The sequence below is a fragment of the Osmerus mordax genome, chromosome 2 (genome assembly GCF_038355195.1).
Source record: "Osmerus mordax isolate fOsmMor3 chromosome 2, fOsmMor3.pri, whole genome shotgun sequence".
NCBI classification, from domain to species: domain Eukaryota; kingdom Metazoa; phylum Chordata; class Actinopteri; order Osmeriformes; family Osmeridae; genus Osmerus; species Osmerus mordax.
The window spans coordinates 2,341,843-2,355,976 of record NC_090051.1 but is presented as its reverse complement, the minus strand read 5'-3'; the positions used below and the strand labels follow the sequence as shown (position 1 = coordinate 2,355,976).

Genomic DNA, 14,134 nt, shown 5'->3' with positions numbered 1-14,134 from the left:
GGGACATAGCACACACAGACGTACACACAGTATTGATGTGGGTAATTGTGTTAAATTACTGCTTCTAAAAGTGTGTGTTTACAGTGTGTGTGTGTGTCCATTTTTGACAGTGTCCAAGTCACTAATGGTAGTCCCTTGTATGACCTTGTGTACTAGAACCAAGTAGCAGTCAATACTCACATCTCCAGGCCTTCAAAAGGCCAGGTTTGATCCAGCACTCTCCACCATGATCCACACTGCAGGGATAAGCCGAGGAATGATGAAAATACACTTCACCTGTTGATAAGTGACTTAGCAACTGACTTTCTAAGTAAACATGTTGTTTCTCTCATCATCAGAGGTGTATTCCAGAAAGCAGGTTTTACAAACTCTGAGCCTAACCCTGAACTCTGACTTGATGAACCCTGAGATGGGAAGCTCAGAGTTATCGCTTCCAGAACAGCTGATCTGAGTTAGTTCATTTCTAATTCACTGGAATTACATTTAGTCATTTAGCAGACGCTCTTATCCAGAGAATTAGAAATTCTCATGCGTGCAGGCGAGTATGAAGACATTTTCAGAAAGCAGAAAAACTACTTCAACAGCAAAAGAGGCAATTGTTCATTCAGTACATTTCAAAGCAGTATATTAATTTGACATTTAACCACGTCTTACTAGCCTGGCTCTGCCCTCCTACGTACTTCCGCTCAATTTTCATTTTGCTTCTGTACTCCGTCAGGGCTTTCCGTATATTAGTTGATGTCTCAAGTCAACTTTTTACCGTCCAATCAGCAAACAGAGGGAGTGGCTGAGAACGATGACGTTGATGTCGTGCGCTAGTTTGAGTTGTAGTTCTGTAATGGCGACGGAGAAAGATGCGAGCGAAGCCATTCGGTCTGTTGTGGCAACGCTGCCGAATATCCAGAAGTTAAAGCCGGAGCAAGAACAATCTTTGCTCCCCACGGGGTTCGTTTGATTTTCCAGCTCGCTCCGTTAGTGGTGAAGGAGTTGGCTAAGGCGAACGCTAGCGATTGGTTATGGCAGATCCAGAGTGGCTCTGGGCAGATCCAATAGTTTTAAACTTCAACAGAGTACCCGCCTTCAAGGAAGTTAACGCTTGTCAATGGAGCGAGGGGAGAGTCTGGTTAGGACCAGGCTAACGTCTTACTACAAGTGAAGAAGAAATGGAACAATCCTATGTGCGCAAAACAACTGGCACATTCTTCTCCTTTTTAATGACAAGATTACGAGAAGGAGGGTCCATCAACCTCCACAGCACAGATTAACAGTGAGATGTTCAGGAAATGCCAGGTTAGCTCTGCATGGAAAACTGTAGAATTTTTTTTTTTTTACAGTGATTCCCTGTTCAGAATCAGAATCAGAAAGGGATTTATTCGCCATGAAAGTTTGCACAGACAAGGAATTTGCTTTGGCAGGAAGGTGCATACAATAAACATATACCTAAAATTTAAATATGTGGACTAACTATACTAAGGGTACATAAACTAGCAGTACTAAGTGGGATAAATATAAGTTGCCGTAAATTACAATATAAAAATACAAAAATACAAATATTACAAAAAATACAAATGTACAAGATACCATGTTATGGTGCAGTGCAAAAGCAGTGCTTTAGGCAATAAGTAATTTGAGTCAGTGTGGTCCCTTGGCCTTGTTGAAGAGGCCAACAGCGGAAGGGAAGAAACTGTTTTTGTGGCGTGAGGTATTGGTCCTGATAGACCGCAGCCTTCTGCCGGAGGGGAGTGACTGAAACAGGGAGTGTCCAGGGTGGGAGGAGTCGGCCACAATCTTCCTCGCTCGCCTCAGGGTCCTCGAGGTGTGCAGGTCCTCGAGGGTAGGCAGATTGCAGCCAATCACCTTCTCAGCAGTACGGATGATACGCTGCAGTCTGCTCTTGTCCTTGGCAGTGGCAGCAGCGTACCAGACGGTGATGGAGGAGGTGAGGATGGACTCAATGATGGCTGAGTAGAAGTGCACCATCATTGTCTTTGGCAGGTTGAACTTCTTCAGCTGCCGAAGGAAGTACATCCTCTGTTGTGCTTTCTTGATGAGGGAGCTGATGTTCAGTTCCCACTTGAGGTCCTGGGAGAGGATAGTGCCCAGGAAGCGGAAGGACTCCACAGTGTTGACTGGGGAGTCACACAGGGTGATGGGGGTGAGTGGGGCTGTGTTCCTCCTGAAGTCCACAACCATCTCCACTGTCTTAAGAGCATTGAGCTCTAAGTTGTTCTGGCTGCACCAGGTCACCAGGTTGGCCGCTTCCCACCTATAATCAGACTCGTCTCCACCAGAGATGAGCCCAATAAGGGTGGTGTCGTCCGCAAACTTCAGGAGTTTGACGGACGGATGACTGGAGGTGCAACTGTTGGTGTACAGGGAGAAGAGCAGAGGAGAAAGGACGCAGCCCTGAGGTGATCCGGTGCTGATGGACCGGGAGTCAGAGACTTGTGTTCCCAGCTTAACGCACTGCTTCCTGTCAGACAGGAAGTCTGTGATCCACCTGCAGGTGGAATCAGGCACGTTCAGCTGGGAGAGCTTGTCCTGAAGCAGGGCGGGGATGATGGTGTTGAAGGCAGAGCTGAAGTCCACAAACAGGATCCTGGCATAGGATGCTGGGGAGTCCAGGTGCTGTAGGGTGAAGTGGAGGGCCATGTTAACTGCATCGTCCACAGACCTGTTGGCTCTGTAGGCAAACTGCAGGGGGTCCAGTAGAGGGTCAGTGATGGATTTAAGGTGTGCCAGCACCAGCCGCTCGAAAGACTTCATTACCACAGAGGTCAGGGCGACGGGTCTGTAGTCATTATGTCCTGTTGGCCTTGGCTTTTTGGGCACAGGGATGATGGTGGAGGACTTGAGACAGGCTGGCACATGGCATGTCTCAAGGGAGGTGTTAAAGATGTGGGTAAACACCGGAGACAGCTGGTCAGCGCAGTGCTTGAGGGTGGCTGGAGAGACAGAGTCCGGCCCAGCTGCTTTGCGGGGGTTCTGCCTCTTGAAAAGTCTGTTAACTTCACCCTCCTGAATGGAGAGAGTCGTCACTGTAGAGGGGGGGAGGTGGGAGGCCTCCTGGGTGGGAAGGGGTAGTTCAAGACTGTCCAATTGTCTTTCAAATCTGCAGTAGAACTCATTCAGGTCGTTGGCCAGGCGGGAGTCGTTAGTGGAGTGGGGGGCTCTGGGCTTGTAGTTGGTAATTTGCCTGAGCCCTCTCCAGACAGAAGCAGAGTCGTTTGCAGAGAATTGGTGTTTTAGCCTCTCTGAGTACAGTCGTTTAGCCTCCCTCACCGCCTTGCTAAACCTGTTCTTTGACTCCTTGAAACTGTCTTTGTCCCCACTCCTAAACGCGGCCTCTTTCTCTGACCTCAACCTTCTGAGTTTAGCTGTAAACCAGGGTTTGTCGTTGTTGTAGCTTACCCTGGTGCGTGTTGGTATACAGCAGTCCTCACAGAAGCTGATGTATGATGTCACAGCCTCTGTGAGCTCATCCAGACTATTGGTAGCAGTCGTGAACATGTCCCAGTCAGTGCAGTCCAAGCACGCCCGCAGATCCTCCATAGCTTCACTGGTCCACTGTTTTGATGTCCTCACAGCAGGCTTACAGCGCTTTAGCTTCTGCCTGTATGCAGGAATCAGGTGGACCATGGCGTGGTCAGAGTGACCCAGTGCTGCTCGGGGGACCGCATGGTATGCTTTGCTGATTGTAGAGTAGCAGTGATCCAGGGTGTTTCCTTCTCTGGTAGGGCATTTGATGAATTGTCTATATTTTGGGAGTTCTTGAGTGAGATTGCCTTTGTTAAAGTCGCCTAGCACAATAACCAAGGAATCCGGATTTTCATGCTCCACACTCAGTATCTGGCTGGCGAGCACACGTTGAGCCTCGTTAACGCTAGCCTGCGGAGGCATGTAGACGCCAACCAGAATGAATGATGCAAACTCTCGTGGCGAGTAAAAAGATCTACAGTTAATAAAAAATGATTCCAGATCAGGAGAACAGTGCTGCAGAATCACTGTCACATCTTCACACCAGCCACTGTTAATGTAAAAACAAATACCACCGCCTTTCGTTTTGCCAGAGAGCACAGGGTTACGATCCGCTCTCAGCAGTTTGAAACCTGCTAGCTGTAGCGCAGAGTCTGGGATCAGACTCTGATCAGAATTTCATGTCATCCGTATGTGTTATATGGCTTCAACAACAATCAGGTTGATGAGGAAAGGACCCCCCATGTCTGACAGTAGCTTCAGGCTCAGCATGAGGGAGGGGAGAGGGAGAAACTCATGGTTTGTTACAGAAAAGCTGCCAGCAAGCAGGTGAGGTTCACAGTCAGTTACCGTGGCAACACACCCAGTTTTCAGTGTTTCCCATACATTAATTTATTTGTAACGGCCCGCCACAATTAGAGATTTACCACCACAAATTTATAAAATGGTGTTTTTGCTTTTACTGTTTAACATCACAAAAAAATATTTAATAGTAGAGCTGCACGCAGCATACTGATTCGCTCAGCCCCTTCTTGCCCCGCTCGCGTTCTCTCTCTCTCACTACAACAGACACGTCTGTGAATAAGCCCCTCTCTCCGTGCACGCTCTGAATCAATGCACGGGTCAAACAGCTTTTTCCCTCGGAGACAACAGGACAATCAATCTGGAGTTTACGAACGGTTAGGCCCAATCCCAATGTCCACCCTCACAGACTCACAGACTTTGAGGCACGTTCTCACTAAGTCTGTGAGGGCTTAGGGCTGTCCCACTGTCAAATTGTCAAGTTCGTGAGGGCTCTTTCGAAGACATTTTAGGCACCCGTAAGTCTGCATTTTTGCAGACTTGCCCACAATTCACAGCGTAGTGACGTGAAACACGAGGGTTACCGGGGGAAGCCTGGAAGAGAGAAAAAGATCCTGGCTAACCCTCCTCATAAGACAAGAAAGACGAAGAACAGTAAACAAACAAGCATGGAAGGAGCAACCAACCCTGACGTAAACAGAAATAGAAGTTAGAAATAACAGTTAACATCAGTAAGTTTAAACACAAAGCTCACTGACGGTTAATATAGCCAGAACTGGGTGTAGTAGGGCTGCACAATTAATACAATTTTAATCACGATTTTGGCTTCCCACGATCAAATTCGCGTGATGGAGCGATATTTAAAATGCGGCATTCTTTTGGCAAAGCCAATTTAGCGCTCAGTAAACCATAGGTGCATTCGACATTGGCTGCATGAAACGACCAGCGAGAGTTGCTGCTTGCAGTCGGGGAAGAGTTATAAACGGCTGCGTAAAGTCGGACATTCCTGCTTCCTGGTTTGCTGCGTTGACGTCAGTCATGGCCGATCAAGCGCTGTTTGCTTACTTCATCACTGACGAACTGCATGGTATAATTAGCCTACGTGACAAAAAAAGTTGTTTTGGTTAAAATCAACAAATAATCATGATAATTAATCGTGATCTCAATGTTGATCAAAATAATCGTGCTTATCATTTTGCCCATAATCGTGCAGCCCTAGTGTGTAGGTTGTCCTTTGATGATAAATTCCAAATATGCTTTCATCAGATTTGATCCAACAACATTACTATTTTACCTATAATGCCGCAAAGTCCTGAACCATTCCAATTTATAGCATTTTGAGCTCTTGTAGCCTCTTGCACTCGATCACTTACTAGGTGACGTCAAGTAAGTGTGTGAGGGTTCAGGGCTTAGGGTTTAGGGGGGACATTGGGATTGGGCCTTAGTATCATCATTCTCTGCACAAAGGTGTCCAAAACTGAGTAAATATAATAATATTTGTAGTTAAAAACATTCGGCAAATATAACAATATGATATCATATTGATATGATATAATATTCATATAATATAATGTTTATATTATATGAAGCTCAAAAACTATTTTGCGCTCAAATTGATTCCATTTTCTTTTCTTGTTGAAGTCCCTAGCTACATTCACTTCAAACCGACACTAAGACCTAGGTTTGAGCTGAGCTACATTTTACATCGTCTGGTTTTAGTGACCTCTCTTTCTGGAGCTAAAAACCCAGAGTTTCCCTCATCTCAGGGTTTAAAAACTCAGTTTTCACTAAACCCGCTTTCTGGAAATACAATTATGATTGTGGCTACAACCATATTGTAGATTAAACATGCAGTTTTAATTGTAACATCAAGAAATGCAAGGCCTATTAACGTAATTAGATATATTCAGTGTTAAGCGACATTACATTAAGAGGTATATATAAAAAACAAACATCTCCTTACTTCAGTTTCTCCAGTCTGCAGTGTGGATCCTCCAGTCTAGCAGAGAGCAGCTTCAATCCCTTTTCTCCTGGATGATTGTAGCTCAGGTCCAGTTCCCTCAGGTGGAAGGGGTTGGACCTCAGAGCTGAGGCCAGAGAAGCACAGCCTTCCTCTGTGACCAGACAGCCTGACAGCCTGTAGAAAGAGGATCAATATTGTGACAGAATCCATCTGGGCCTCCAGAGTGAGTCAGCACAGAGGGGTTCATTTGGCAGGTACTGTCATAGCTGCACCTCCCCTCATTAGACAGAGTGACCCATGTAATCCAATATCAGAAAAGTTGAAGATGTAACTCTTTATACTGTATAAGAATGATACTGTGTTCAGTATTCCATTTGTGTAGAGAGAGGCAAACCCCCCAGGTGAACTATAGGCAAGGTAAAGGCTTAGGTAAACAGGAAGATCCTTATCTTATCAATTAGTTAGCCTAAGCAGGGCCACTTTAAGACATATGCACGCACACACGCACGCGTGCAGGATCCATGCAAGTGAGCCAATGAAAGAAGAGCCATGTGACAGACAATTCTATATATTTGTACAACATGGTTTTTGTATTGGGAATGTTGGGATGATCATAGAGAATCGAGGATAAAGAACCAGCAAGTTTGCTTGTTCAATATTTCCACTATTTGAAACAGTTATCATATTCCAAAGGAAGAAATATTAGTGCATCTAAACCAGCCAAGATAAATTAGAGTAGGCTATAGGGAAAGGAATTGCACAATATTTCCACAAAAACTCCCCCATTAAATACAATACATCATGACAGTTTGCATGATTTGAAATGGTCACTTATTATCACACTGGTATTTAATTATCACAGCAAACAATTACTGCACTGAACTGTAAGTAAAGCAAAAATAACAAAACCTGTAATTATCACTCGAATCATTCACGTCTTCTATGCTAAACCTAGCAGTCACGTGAACGTGAATGAGGTGAACGAATCCTTTCTGTTTTCTCTACTGAGCCAATGCAACAGTCCCTATGCGCTGCCACGAGAAGATGAACGAATCACTCACTGAGACGACTCGTTACTCCCCAGTCATTCTAAAGATTCGTTCAATATGAAGGAATCGTTCACAAACGACACATCACGACTGGCCTCTTGGTTGATGTGAACATACCACTTTACAATTAATAGACAATAAACAAAAATGTCCTTTCCTCTGTATACGGAGGTAGTGACCAAATCAACTAATAAGTCTCCCTGTGTGAGTTCTTGTTTAAACTGTAGTTAAGCTGTAGTTCTCCTTTAGCTTTCCGGCACAATAGACAGCATCTATCTTCCACTTTCCTAAATGTAGGAGCCATTTGTGTTTCTTATTGACATGTCATATTATTTTGGTTAGATAGAACTGTCAGAATATTTTGGACACTGGGTGGCAGTCATTGGAGGCACAGGGTTCTATATTTAGGGACACAGGTGACAGGAAGGGGCACAGGTAGAGGGAAGGGACACAGTTCTCACCAGACCAGAGAACAGACCACAGTGCACAGACCACCAATGACATTGGGAAACCTGGTATGTCAATCTACATTTTACAACTATGCATAATAAATAACAACTAAACGGCAAATAAGGACTGGAAAATCTGATACATTGTGTCAGCATAAGATCACTCCTAAACTACCTGTGTATAATGGCAACGATATAGAAGTATTGGAAAACTAGAAACATTAAGCGAGAACTCGCCCTTTTATTGGAACTTGAGCTTCAAACTGAAAAAGGTTTTTGTATTCCACAAAATCTGGCCGCTATCCCCAATCAAGGGACATTGTCGTCACCTGCGCTGGTATGACAGATTGGAAACCCTGCAGTTCAACGCGCAGGGAGAGTGCGTACTGGCAGCATCAAGCACGCTTTATTGAATGCTATAAAAGCCATATTGGGAAACGGATAATATAATGGTGTTGTTCGACTGAATGCTAAAATCTTACAACAATATCGTCTGTTTGAAAGTCGTGCAGTCGGCATACAAACGTTCCTGCATTACGCCAATGAGGTCTTATGCTTAATAAACAACTAATCGGCAAAGCCCTCTCCTGCTGCCTCTTCATAGATATTTGTAACTACCTCCCGTTCCCCCTACCCTGCCTCAGTCAACTAAAATGTCATTTTACATATAAAACGGTGAAATATCAGCTTACCTGGCGAACTTGTTCCACTGAGTTGGATTCCAATTGAAGAATATCCCACCTTAGTCGCTCTTTATTAGCTAGCTACAAAATGTCCTGGTTTATACACCGCGAATATCCTGTGGTTATCCTGAGGTAAACTTCTTCAAAATTACAGTAAAAAAACTCTGAAATACTTTTGTTCTGGACTGGAAAGTCATGTTTTGTTGACTTAAACTTTCAGATGTTAGCTACATTTTTCTTATCTTTGAATTTTCTGAGCAGATATACATCGCTGGTTCCGACGCCATTAGTTAACGTCGTTCTTTTTAGAAACACGGCTAACTGATCCAGAGATGGAGATCACATGACAGAACATGCAAACACGACATGCTATTGGACAATATTATCATAGAGAAATAACAGCAAGTTCTTCTGAAAAATGAAAGGGGAATTAAATGGAAGTGAAATTAACCAAATGTATGCAAAAAAAACGTAGCTACCCAATAAATGTATATATTTTAAAATAACAGAATGCTTATCAGTATTTATTTAATTCTGTTAGGTCATTAGATAACCATATTCTGCTACAAAAGAGCAACATAACTGCCTGTTGGCTCTGCCTTCCATCCTGAGAGAAGAGGAACTGCTATATTCGGATGCTGTTCGTGGATAACGGTGTTGGAACAAACGGTTAATCATCAACACCATCATGCCTGTCTTTCTGTATTTCAACATTTCAACATTTTATATATAAAATGTTGAAATACAGAAAGACATAGAAAGACATACAGACAGATATATATATATATATATATTTTACACTGCTCAAAAAATTATGGAACACTTTTGAAAACACATCAGATCTCAATGTGAAAAAAAATTATGTTGGATATCTATACTGATATGGACAGTTTAATGTCTTAGGAACGAAAGGATGACACATCTTTTGATGGAAATACGTTTTCATACTTTAAGAGGGCTTAATTTTACAGACACCCCAAAAATCAAAGTGAAAAAATGATGTGACAGGCTAGTTCATTTTGCCAAAATTAAATTTCTTCAACTCAAAATGCTTCTCAATATCTTGTGTGGCCCCCACGTGCTTGTATGCATGCTTGACAACGTCGCGGCATGCTCCTAATGAGACGATGGATGGTGTCTTGTGGGATGTCCTCCCAGATCTGTCGAAGGGCATCAGTGAGCTCCTGTAAAGTCTGAGGAGCAACCTGGCGGCGTCTGATGGACCGAAACATAATGTCCCAGAGGTGTTCTATCGGGTTTAGGTCAGGTGATCGTGAGAGACATTCAATTGTATCGATTCCTTCATCCTCCAGGTACTGCCTGCACACTCTTGCCACATGAGGCCGGGAATTGTCGTGCATCCGGAGGAACCCAGGACCTGCACCAGCGTAGGGTCTGACCATGGGTTCCAGGATTTCATCCCGATACCTAATGGCAGTCAAACTGCCGTTCTCTAGCCTGTAGAGGCCTGTGCGTCCCTCCATGGATATGCCTCCCCAGACCATCAGTGACCCACCACCAAACCGGTCATGCTGAATGATGTTGCAGGCAGTACAGTGTTCTCCTTGGCTTCTCCAGACCCTTTCACGTCTATCACAGGTGCTCAGGATGAACCTGCTCTCATCTTTGAAAAGCACAGGGTGCCAGGGGCGGACATGCCAGTTCTGGTGTTCTATAGCAAATACCAATCGAGCTCCACGGTGCTGGGCAGTGAGCACAGGGCACACTGTAGGATGTTGCGCCCTGAGGACACCCTCATGAAGTCTGTTTCTGATTGTTTGGGCAGAGACATTCACACCAGTGGCTTGCTGGAGGTCATTCTGTAGGGCTCGGGCAGTGCTCAACCTGTTCCTCCTTGCACAAAGCAGCAGATATCGGCCCTGCTGATGGGTCGAGGACCTTCTACGGCCCTGTCCAGCTCTCCTAGAGTAACTGCCTGTCTCCTGGAATGTCCTCCATGTACTGGAGATTGTGCTGGGAGACACATCAAATCTCCTTGCAACGGCACGGAGTTGGACAATATGTGCAACTTCTGTAGGGTTAAGAAATCGCCTCATGCTCCCACTCAAAGAGATCAAGAGGGAAAAACTTGAAATGGCCTCCACATGCAAAACCAGTCCTGTTTTGGGGTCGGCTCATTGTTGCCCCTCTAGTGTACCTGTTGTTAATGACATCAACACCAATGCAGCGGAAAGTACCCCTCTGCTACTTAACTGACCAGATCATTATCAGAGAAGTTAATTCATGCCATACCCTGATAAAAAACAGTTCCTTTAATAATTTTGAGCAGTGTAGTTTAAAGTTGTTACATTATTGTCTGCATTCTGTTCTCTTTTTGCTTTAATGCTATGTTACATGTAGCAAAACCAACCTCAAGGAATATAATGGCCAATATTATCTTTAGTGATCTGTGCAAATGACCAATACAAGTGTGTTCAACTTCCTAAAGAGCAGCGTTGCACCTGACACTTAAGGCCGAAATATACTTTCCGCTATGTACGTGTACACATGCTGAATGGCTGCAGCACGTATCCTGCGTTTGTTTGGTGCGTACTTTGTGCACGTCTCCCTGGCCCTTAAATGTACGCATACGCAAGGTGCAATACCGACAGAAATCGTGGGCCAGTATACTATCCCTGCATCTCCGATGGAATGCTACCATCAACCTACCCAGACGCTCCCATGTCACCCCGCTCTTCATCTCCCTCCACTGGCTACCCATCACGGCCCGCATCAGATTCAAGACCCTGGTACTGACCTTCCGAGCGGTGAACGGGACTGCACCAGCCTACATCCAGTCTCTCCTCCAGCCTTACACCCCTACCCGCCACCTACGGTCTTCTTCTGACAACCGTCTGGTGGCCCCACCTCTCAAGAGCACCCGCTCCCAACCCAAGCTCTTCTCCTGTCTGGCCTCCCAATGGGGGAATCACCTCCTCACCTCCATCAGAGACACTGACTGTCTCCCCACCTTCAAGAAAAGGCTAAAGACGCACTTAAAGATTTGTTGGATCAGATGTTAGCTTATTTCCTCCAGGAACACAATGACAATTATTGAGGGACTTGTTAGTCACTCCTGTTGGTTAGTTGTAACTGATTTAACCATTTGTACTCGCTGTGAATTATATTATTGTTGCTTGCTTTCCACCAGATACACTCTAGCACTTTAGAGGATCATGTTGATTAATTGTACATGCTCTTATGTTTCTTCCCTTTGGCACTTATTTGCTTTTTCACAATGTATGCTTCATGTTTTGGCTACCCGCAATGTTTGGGGCTATCTCGTTGTTTATGATCATTGACTTATGCACTTTTTGTAAAGCTCTCTCTTGGAAGTCCCTTTGAATAAAAGTGTCTGCTGAAAGAATACATGTAAATGGACCATCATCTGAAGTAAAAATAGCCAGTTACAGAGTAGTATTATACACCAAGCACACTTCTTGCTATTCCTAATCCGAAACCCTTCATGCAGTGGAAGAGGCGCCAACCATAGGGACTGACGTGGAAATTGACACCATACTGTTGAAACGATGATGATGGGTATGATTATGGATTTATCTGATTGAAAATGAAATTTTGGAAATTTTCACCCCTTTTAGTATTATTTTATATTACTGGGAACCATATGTTAAGCTGTTGACTTATTATAGTTGAGCTTAGTATTATTACCACTAAACGATAGAAGATATTGAGCCTGAGTGTGAGATCTGGGTGACAGAGGCTGAGGAGTGAGGGAGAAGGCCACCTGGAGGCAGGCAGAGGCCTGAGCTAGAAGTCAAGATCCGCTGTTTTTGACCCCACACCTGGAATCTTATCTGTGGCCGCCTGCACAAGGTCAGCACTAGCCCTAAGTAAGGAGGATTTACAACGAGCCTGATTGTGTAAGCAGCGTGAGCAGCCTCATCGTAAGTGTGGCTTACAGAACCTGTTTTAAGAGAAAAACGTATTAGTGTCACCCAGCAGCAAAATGTACATCTCCAAATGTAAGCAAGGTCAAAGGCATCAAAGCTAAGGTGCGAGTGAAATCTGAAACCCCCAGAACAGGTGTTATGCGTAAGATCGAAGACCATCTGTAACTATCAATAGTAAAATAGCACATGAAAATAGGTGAGCATTATGTAATTGCATGCCTGGGGGGTAAAGATCAGTTGGGTTCCGGAACCTGCTCACATTTATTGGGATTTTTGTCATCTTGAAGACCAATAAAGCCATTGCATCAAACTTTGCCAAGTTCCAGTGCCGTTTTTTGAACTTTGAAGATTGATTGAAGACTTTGAAAATTTTCAAACAACAGCACAAAAGCTGCCAGATGCATAACTCCCTGTCCAGGTAAATGTACAATAATATGAGGAATAGTATATCTTAACCCTTGTGTTGGAGCCATTATACAACTTTGTTTTGTTTTATTTATATACCACATTGGTGATGCTAATAAATGGGCAGTTTTATGTTTGAGCACTGGGTGGAGCATTGTCTTTGGGAAGGCATATAGGTAATTAACAGCCAGGGATACACAGGTGTGTGGCTAGGTGGAAAAGCATACAGCTTTTCACCGTGTCAGGTTTGTGTGTCATTGTTTGATTTGTGTGCAAAAGAAAATGAATGGAACTAATCCAGAAATGCAATTAAATGGACTGTATTGCTGGTGCTACCGTGAGCAGGCCGTCAGCACAGAAATGCAGACATATTGTGGACATTGATTATTGGCACGCAGAACACACGTCCAAGCAAGTGCTTCCCTGGTCCCACCTCATTGGCCTAATGTAGGAGTTGGTAAAAGACTCTACACCTTGTGTTGTCATAAGGGTCAAACATGACTGCTATTATATTTAACAGCAGAGAAAACCCCCAAATAGTTTTTTTTTTTACCCAACTTCAAATGTATAAAAGAATTAACATCACAACAACCACAAAGACACACACGTCCACAATGGGAAAGTGATATTATGTGTGCTACTGATTTAGATTACAGAGTCCATAAAGGTGCTGCAGATAATAGTCCCTCCAGTTCTCTCTTTGATGAAGCCATGAGTGAAACTCTGTTGTCTAAATCAACCATACAAATACATTACGGATTATAACTTTACTATTGTCTCATGTAGAACATAAATACAGACCTCAGTGTGTCCAGTTTGCAGAGTGGATTCCCCAGTCCAGCAGAGAGCAGCTTCATGCCGGCATCCTTCAGATCATTGTTATTTAGATCCAGTTGTCTCAGGAAGGAGGTTGACTTCAGAGCTGAGCTCAGAGAAGCACATCCTTCCTCTGTGATGTGACAGCCTGACAGCCTGTAGAAGGTTATCATGATATGGATTACTAACACTACTATCTTCTAGAGGTAGAAATAAAGAAAATCAGTCTGATCATTTCCTATGGGTGTTGTGGTGAGTTACTGTTGCAAGCTGAAAACAACAGGGGTGTTCAAACAAGGTGTTCTCATATAGAGCTTCTCTCCTCTGGAACAGACTTCATGTTTCAATCAGGGAGGCTGGCACTGTCTAGGTGTTTATTAGGGTTACATCAAGAGCACTGAGTTGGAACTCTGATTATCTGTGTTCAACATCCATTTGCACATTTTATTTCCATCTCTACTCTTGATGCATGAATATGCTTTGCTTGTGGTCTGCACCTCTCTTAGTCACCGACCACCTCTGGAGAAGTGGAACTCTCACTGAATTGCTCCTCCCAGGCTTTCTTAAATGTTTTAACTGA

At 44.0% G+C, this 14,134-nt stretch overlaps 2 protein-coding genes across 4 annotated transcripts in view; both read right to left on the bottom strand.

Annotated features, from left to right (window-relative positions):
- Positions 1-14,134, bottom strand: part of LOC136933127 (protein NLRC3-like) — a 78,229-nt gene that overhangs the window by 5,144 nt on the left and 58,951 nt on the right. The window contains exons 8-10 of one of the 2 annotated variants that reach the window (XM_067228510.1): positions 13,540-13,710; positions 6,242-6,415; positions 181-236 (exon numbers count right to left, since the gene is read on the bottom strand). In XM_067228510.1, the coding sequence (XP_067084611.1) occupies positions 181-236; positions 6,242-6,415; positions 13,540-13,710 (401 nt within the window). The remainder of the gene's footprint in view (positions 1-180; positions 237-6,241; positions 6,416-13,539; positions 13,711-14,134) is intronic. The other variant, XM_067228518.1, reaches the window with a different exon arrangement.
- LOC136933009 (protein NLRC3-like) overlaps positions 1-14,134 on the bottom strand; it is a 120,578-nt gene that overhangs the window by 48,607 nt on the left and 57,837 nt on the right. The window lies entirely within an intron of this gene.